Raw genomic sequence first — 7,802 nt, 5'->3', positions numbered from 1 at the left:
CAATGATCATGAAGTCCTTTTAATACACATACCAAATATACAAGCATGGCTGACATTTTTTACAGCGCCCACCTTTAATCGTTGTTTGAATTCAAACATTACAAACACGTAATTAACAATGATGCAATCACTCCAAATAAAAGATTAAACAAGGAGAGCATTAAATTTCAGAGATAAAAATAAAAAATACTGTAAAGGAAAAGTACAATCGAATCCCAGTGTTTTTAAATAAAAATAAGGCAAAGCTGAAAGGCAAAGTATCTGCATAACAAAAGCATAATAATAATAGTAATAATAATAATAATAATAATAATAATGATAACAATGCTTGTAATATTTTCCTTAATTTGCTGTTAAATTGTACGAGGGTGTGGATGAATCTCGAAACATTTCTTCTATGGCTGCTGGCTATATATAGACCAAAAACTGGAAATTAGCTGTGGAAAGATTATTACAAAAATCAGACAATGTGGATTCTGCATCTACAGCTCTGCTCTTCCAAACAGTGCCTTCATTCAACATTTCAGTCTCCTAAAATTCTACACAAACACAATATAAAATGATGATCCAACATATAATCAGTTAACTCTGTGAAATACAGTATGGTGTCTTTGGTTGAAAGCTCACTTACCACAGGTATCCTTCCTTAAACTCGGTGAATTTGTGCCTGACCATAAATGTTGCTAGAGCGTCTGCTACCTAGCAACAGATGACAGAGGACACCGCTAAGAAAACATCAACGAACTGAATCTGGATCAGACGGGGACAACTGAACAAGCACACAAAGCCAGACGTGCAAACAGCATCAAGAAGTGCCACTACATACAAGGAGTTAAAGCTCCTCATGCATTAGTCTGGCATATCCATACATACGGCCCACAGTGCACATTCAGGTAAACAGCCCTTACTTTTTCAGGTGCGTCCTCATGGACAGCATGACCGCACTGAGGGAGGACCTGCATCTGAAACTTTCCTGTGGACAAACAGTGAGTGAGGTCAGTGTATTCTGCCATAAAAACAATCAACTGTTATTTGAATGTTCGATTCATTTTTTATATCCCCTGTGAGGGGATGTACGACGCATAAAACCTAAATTTGAGCTCCTCACCTTGCATCTGTCCAATAGTGAGGTCTTTGTCAAGCCTGTCCACTCCTGTACAACAGATTAAGTCAGGGGTGAAATTGTGCAGTCAATGACATAATAGCTTGGAATAAATCTTGATTCATTTGTATTCATCCAAACTGGTGGAACGTGACCTGAAAATCCATCAAAAAGTGCCTACCCAGATCCTTTTTGTGCTTTTAGAGCACCAAATAATAATGAAAGTCCACTGTGAGAAACAGAGCGAGAGCTAACCTGCGAGCAGAAGCAGTTTTGGTACAGGGCAGGTGAGGAAGAGCGCCGACAGGCCTCTGAACCAGCCCTCCCAGTATTTTTCTGTCTTTGACAGCTCCACTCGCCAGGTAAAGACGCTCTCCTTTTTTATCTGTGTTGAAGAAATCAAGCTGTTCAGAAACTTCAACGTCTCACAAACCAAACAACAGTACAACAGAAAGACAGACAGTGAGAGAGACGGAACCTCCTGATCGTCTTCTTTCATCCTTTTCTTATTGGATTCTTCTTCTGCTTCTTCCTCCTCTTCCTCCTCTATTATACCCTCACCAATGCTATTAGACACACTGGGACTGCTGGTGGATTCCTCACATCTGTGTATGTCAGAACAGATCAATTTAACACACAGCACACAGAACCTGCAAAATCACACAGGACTTAATGTACAGGTGAGAAACAGCAGACATACTTTTTCACCTGGCCTCCCATTGACACTCGTGCTGACTCCATGTTTCGGATCTGGCCGCTCTTCACGCTGAAGGCAAAAGGAAAGGAGAAGTTTTGGACAATGTGTAAAAACAAAATATACCCATTGAGTTTGAGTAAATAATGTTTAATAATCATGTTTACCTCCATTCAATAGCATTCTCCAGAGATTTAAACGTCTTTGGCCGACTTCTGAGGAAATTCTGCATACTGTTCAAAGCGTCCATTGCTGTACCTGAATGCAAAATGATTTATTTCTAGGCACAGTAATGTTTGAGAACGGTCCTCTTTAATTTTACTTTTCTTAATTTACAGCTAATTTAAAGAAGTAAAATCAACTGAGCATCCTAAACTGACAAATATCCATATACGATGCTCCTGTTTAAGAAAGTGCCAGCTCTCACCTTCTACAACATCAATGACACAGAGGCCAAGCAGGGAGGGTATATGATTGGCAGTGGCTGTGTGAACTGCAATGGCCCCACCCATGCTGTGTCCAATAATCATGATGGGAGGTGGGTTTTCTCCATAGAGTGCCTCCACCACTTTTCCAATATCCCTTTTGACAGAAAAAGCAAGGATAAGCTACTTTATGTGTCAGTGATTTTGAGTATACAGTCAGAAGCGATTAACCTTTGGCTTTCCTGCCTGCCTGCAGGGTTTTTGCAGTTCAATATGTGAATGTGCATTTGAGTGCACACATAGCATCTTACTTGGCCATTGTGTCTGCGGAGAGATCATCAGGATTTTTCACTCTGGTGTCACCTGCAGGTGATGAGAGAGAAGCACATTTCACCATTTGCTCCATCTAAGCTCAATGATGTTGTGGCCTGTCCGCTGATCACACACCATGCCGGGAGCCTTAGCTCCTAAACACAGATGGAAAGGGATGTGACCAAGCGACTTTAGTATGGCAATTTCACTTTTCAGTTTCAATAATTTGTGGTATTGGAGCTGCAATTTGAACAGTAAAATTTGATAAAAGCCTTCTTATTTTCTACTGGCAGCATAATAACTTAAGTGTCCACTGCTTTATTTCATCACAATGTAACGCTGCAATATGAAGCAAAACTAAAACCTGCTTTAACAGAGTGAAAGCAAACATATTTTTGAATTAGCTATCATAAATTTCCCCATTTGATGACAGTACATTTAACCAGTGAATGACACAGAATTCTATACATGCATACATTTAAGCAAAGCCTTATTCTAAGGGTTGTTAATACAAGGCTGATTCCAAAAAACTTAGGAGACTGTGTGACACATAAATAAAAGACTGCGATAACTAATCCTTTCTGACTTATACTTGTACTTGTATAAAGGATATTACTATTAATTTACACTGTCACAGTGACCCCACTTATTTGAAATCAGGGTAGTACAGCCAAACCAAACTGACAAATCTCCTTCAAGATCTTAATTTCCTAAATTATAAATAACATATATCTTGTTACTAATTTTGTATCTTGTGACAACCTATATTTACCATGAGCTCTAAGGTCCATAGCCACCACCCTGCAGTTGATCCTGCTGAATATGACGGCCTGCAAAGACACATACGGAAGCCATTTAAATCAAATATGGTAAAGCAAACATGCTGAAACAAAAGAGTAGCTTGATGAATATTTCACACTATGTTGGCATGCATTTTAAATATCGGAGTTTAGAGGTTGCAAAGTTTCCATGAAAATGAATTGAAGTATTGAAGTGATCTGAAAATGACCAAACAGCTCCCCCTTGTGGAGGATCTGAAACCAGCATGAGCTCACAGTGAACACTGCCCAGGAGAGCGCAGAGTGGCCTCCTCCGTGGAGCAGCAGCAGCACAGGACCATGGGAACCACTGCAGTAGATTCTGAAAATGTTAGAGGCAGTCAAAGAAATACATCCCAGAGCTGTGCAGGAGTTAAAAGGTAAACAGATGCTGCTCGAAAGACAATAAAGATTAACTGTATAAACTGATTAACTTCAAATGTTCTATGCTGAAATTATATAGCACATTGGTATCAAGAATAGCTAAATCTGACATGACCCTGTTAGATATGAATGCTGTGTGTGACTGCCACACCAAAGTTTCAGTCATTCATGCTGGACTTTCTTCTTGTAAACAGAAGCAGCGATCAAGGATATATCTTTGCCATTTTCATTTTCCACCTCAACATCCTCCATGGTTTCAAAGTACTGACTCCAGGGCAAGGGGGAGAAATCTCTCTTCCGTCCAGGTCTGCAAAAAAAAAACAAAAAGGCGAGCATAATGTCAAAATATCCCACACTGCAGCAGGACCATGAAAACACATAGAGGAAGACATCAACATCTTTTCAATGCATTTCCGTGAAGAAAACTGGCTCTCTGATGCTGGATTAAAGATTATGACAAGGCAGGAATATTCAAAGGTGATGCTAGCAATTAATTATGAAATTCAAGGAAATATTAGTCACCACCCACATGCACAAACTCACTCTTTCATTTCATTCAATGTCATTCCTTCTCAAATTGTTGAGTCTCTACCTCAGACTAAAAGCACCAATATATGTGAGGCTGCTGGTTATTTACCTGCACAGAAACCAGAGACTGAGGAGCTCTTTAAGGTGATATTTCAGGGTTTGTCTACTGCTGTAATTACAGTTATTCTGACATGCTCAAGAGAGGTTGGATATGGTTTACCCTCAAACCCCAACTACACGGTCAAGGCATCTGATACATGGGTAGTGTTTAAACAACGATTATAAAGTGGTGATGTACGCAAGCAATGACAAGCCAGAAAACAGCCCTTATCACTACACAGGCTGTGGAAATGAAACGTTGATCCAAACCCTGCAGCTCATGATAACATCTAACCTGTTTACTCCTCAATCTAACATCAACACTGATATTTTCAGACACTTATGGTGTGCCATGAATGCTCACTCTAACCCTGACATAGCTGAGCTAATATTAGTTAGCTAATGATCAGTTGATACTGTCAGAATGGATTTAGTTTACTGAAAATATATAATGTTGAGGTTATGTTCCGAAACTACGCCAATGTTAGTCAAACTGATAGCAACAGCTACTTTAGCTAGCCAACGCGGTGGCAACTGTCCTGTCCTTTAACAAACTAAAAAGATGTGAGAGCAAAGGAACAGAGAGCAACTGATGTGATGGAGGATGTTGTAAAATATAACGCTGGGCAGCCAGCAGAGTTGACAGCATGCTATTAAGATGCTAGCTAACTCACCCCATCTTCATTTTGGAGCCGGACTGAAAACCACCAGCCATAGGAGGTCTGGAAGCTAACAGGTTTAAATGCAACTGTTTCTCCATGTTGTCGAAAGCTGGGTCGGTCTCTGTCGGGAACTGTTTAAAACGACCTTCCCTCTCTTTCGCAGCATATGATTTTCCTCGACACCTGCAGCGACGCTAGCCAGGCATTGGGTAAATTAGCTAATGCTAGGTTACTACGTTTGTCTGACAAGCTAGCGGCTAGCACTTCTTCGCTGCTGCTGCTGCTGCTGCTGTGATTATTTTGGGTTGGCTTCTTCTTCTTTGACTGTATTTTCTGGTAGGTTCGCATGGACCAAAGCATTACTGCCATCTACTGATAACAAAATCACCTACATCAGCGGTCCCCAACCACCGGTACCGGTCCGTGGGCCATCTGGTACCGGGCCGCACAGAGAGACTGCACAAATAATATTTTATTGATCATTAGAGCCTGACAGAAGTTTTATTTTGATAATCAATGCATCCGCCTGTGCCTCTGTACACATGTCAAACACACACACACACACACACACACACACACACACACACACACACACACACACACACACACACACACACACACACACACTAATAGTAATATCAGTTACAGGAAGTCAGGAGCTAAAACCAGACTAATGTGCTCTCGGCTCCTGATCTGTAGTTCATAGTCGAGCTGCGTTTTGAATAAGTTCCGACCCGGGATCTGACCCGGGACACACACTAATAATAATAATAATAATAATAATAATAATAATAATAATAATAATAATAATAATAATAATAACGGACCGGGTCCGAACCAGGACACACACACTAATGATAATAACACTAATGACGACAATAATAGCTGGGTCTAGTTACACACACACACACACACACACACACACACACAGATAAGTAACACAGTTACAGGAGGTTAGTGCAGTAAATTAGAGCAGCGGTACCCAACCACCGCCATTTGGTACGGGCCGCGCAGAGAGACTGAACAAAAATATTTTATCGCTTCAGGTGATTCTCACGCACCGAGCGTGTGACGACAGGCTCGCAAATGAGGCAATGAAGCCTTCTCGTTGAAGAAAAACAAGTGCGGGGCTCCTACTAATTAGAACAACTACATTCAGGGTAATGGTGAGTTGTGTTTTAAATAATCTGTTTTTATTAATTCCTACCGGTCCAAAGCAGGAAATGTCAGTGTAACAGGACATTGTTCTTGTCAGTTGTCCTAAACAGAGCAAATAATGGTGGTGTTGAGAGACGTTGAAAGACTCGCTTTCACGATTGTGTCTGCTTAATGTCTTCAATAATACCATGCCTATGTGCCCTATCTTCTAAAATTCAAGTTTTCCAGGAAGAGAGATGTGAGAAAATGTTAAGAAATCAAACTCACATAAAATCGGTTTAACATTCCTGCAGCTGAAGTTGATTTTTCTACAGATGCTTAATTTTCCACATTAATATGAAAAACCAGAAACAAAACCGCAAGAGCAACAGCACATTTTTGGCCAATGTCATATTCGACTTTAAAAAATTCTAGAACACAAGGTGGCAGCAGCGCACGCTGTACACGAGCAACAGACAAGTCACTTAAAGGGACACTCCACCTGTTTTACACATGAAGTTCAGCTTATCCATCATGGTCCCCACCACTCAGCCTGTGGAAACAGTTGTACAGCGTCTTACTTTGGTGACATCATAGTGATGTCATCAGGATTATCTCAGCTTGCATTTGGAGACTACATATTTATGACCGAAGGTCCCGTATCACAAACTATGCGGTGCTGAGTTTGGAAAATCAAGGGTCCAATGACAGACACTGTGGAGTTGCATTGTGGGAAATGCAGCTTTTAGAGCTAGACCCATATGCAGCAAAATGTCAGGATTTCTGGTCTTCTGTCATATTAAGTTGAACCAGTTTTTGCAGCTTTATGGAATTGCACTCTGGAGAACTGGAGACAGCTTGTCAGTATGTGCAGAAAAGAAATATAAAAACAAAGCAAAAGAGTGTTTGCTGCTGAGGACCTCTATATCTAGTGATATTAATGATTAATGACAATGATGAGGAAAAAAATCTGCAGATATTAAGATGGTTATGATCACTAGGAAATGCAACTTTATGAACGCTTAAGTCGCAACTGCAGTCCTGTAATCTGAGTCACTGTTGTAAAATGGGAAATATTTGAGTGACTTGAAAAGCAGTTACATAAAGAGTTCAAGAGTATCAACAGCTGAACGTCTACAGTTGCAGGCTTGTTCATTTGATTGTGACCGGGACAGGAGAGCACAGGGAGATGTGAAGGTGAATAAGCATAGCTGAGCACATACAGTTTTGCCTTAAGCACTGGGACAAAGATTAAGCAATAATTGAGAGGCGATAATCAGTCAGCACAGACACAATGCAGAGGCAGAGTGATGGTCAATACTTTGTCAGCAAAATGCAGAAACAGAAAAACAAAAGCTGTTGAAAGTGACATATTTTGTTGTCTTTTATGTTAACCTGCAGTGATTGTGACGTTGTGTTTCACAGTGTCATCCAAGCTCAGGCAAAATCGTCTTCCCTTTCAGCCTTAAATGTCCTCTTAATTGAACAATAGCCTCCAATACATACAGAACACATTAGAAAACAAATTGCTACTTGTGGAAAAGTTTTCTGTACTACTAAAACATCTACATCTCACATCCATCCATTTATTACAGAACCTTTTCTTTCCCAACGTTTGAACAGATGGACTTTCCAGCTGTG

At 40.4% G+C, this 7,802-nt stretch overlaps 1 protein-coding gene across 1 annotated transcript; it reads right to left on the bottom strand.

Annotated features, from left to right (window-relative positions):
- Nucleotides 1-5,346, bottom strand: ppme1 (protein phosphatase methylesterase 1). Its single transcript, XM_070982838.1, has 14 exons — nucleotides 5,037-5,346; nucleotides 3,949-4,042; nucleotides 3,589-3,681; nucleotides 3,306-3,363; nucleotides 2,533-2,584; nucleotides 2,224-2,378; nucleotides 1,964-2,054; nucleotides 1,803-1,868; nucleotides 1,581-1,707; nucleotides 1,358-1,487; nucleotides 1,109-1,153; nucleotides 909-973; nucleotides 632-699; nucleotides 1-437 (listed from the first exon to the last, which is right to left on the bottom strand). Exons 1-14 carry the CDS (start codon nucleotides 5,120-5,122, stop codon nucleotides 434-436), a joined length of 1,134 nt encoding a protein of 377 aa, XP_070838939.1. The 5' UTR covers nucleotides 5,123-5,346; the 3' UTR covers nucleotides 1-433.
- Nucleotides 5,347-7,802: the final 2,456 nt, after the last annotated feature.

The sequence above is a fragment of the Chaetodon trifascialis genome, chromosome 16, assembly GCF_039877785.1.
Source record: "Chaetodon trifascialis isolate fChaTrf1 chromosome 16, fChaTrf1.hap1, whole genome shotgun sequence".
NCBI lineage: Eukaryota > Metazoa > Chordata > Actinopteri > Chaetodontiformes > Chaetodontidae > Chaetodon > Chaetodon trifascialis.
The sequence above is the reverse complement of the archived record's forward strand: the minus strand, read 5'-3'. Positions and strand labels throughout refer to the sequence as shown.

Excerpts from the sequence above, each read along its gene's own strand:
- ppme1 (XM_070982838.1), bottom strand. The coding sequence starts at position 5,122 with ATGGAGAAACAGTTGCATTTAAACCTGTTAGCTTCCAGACCTCCTATG. Across the intron at positions 2,379-2,532 it reads TCCGCAGACACAATGGCCAA|GGATATTGGAAAAGTGGTGG; the intron begins GTAAGATGCTAT and ends TTCTGTCAAAAG. Across the intron at positions 1,488-1,580 it reads TGAAAGAAGACGATCAGGAG|ATAAAAAAGGAGAGCGTCTT; the intron begins GTTCCGTCTCTC and ends TCTTCAACACAG.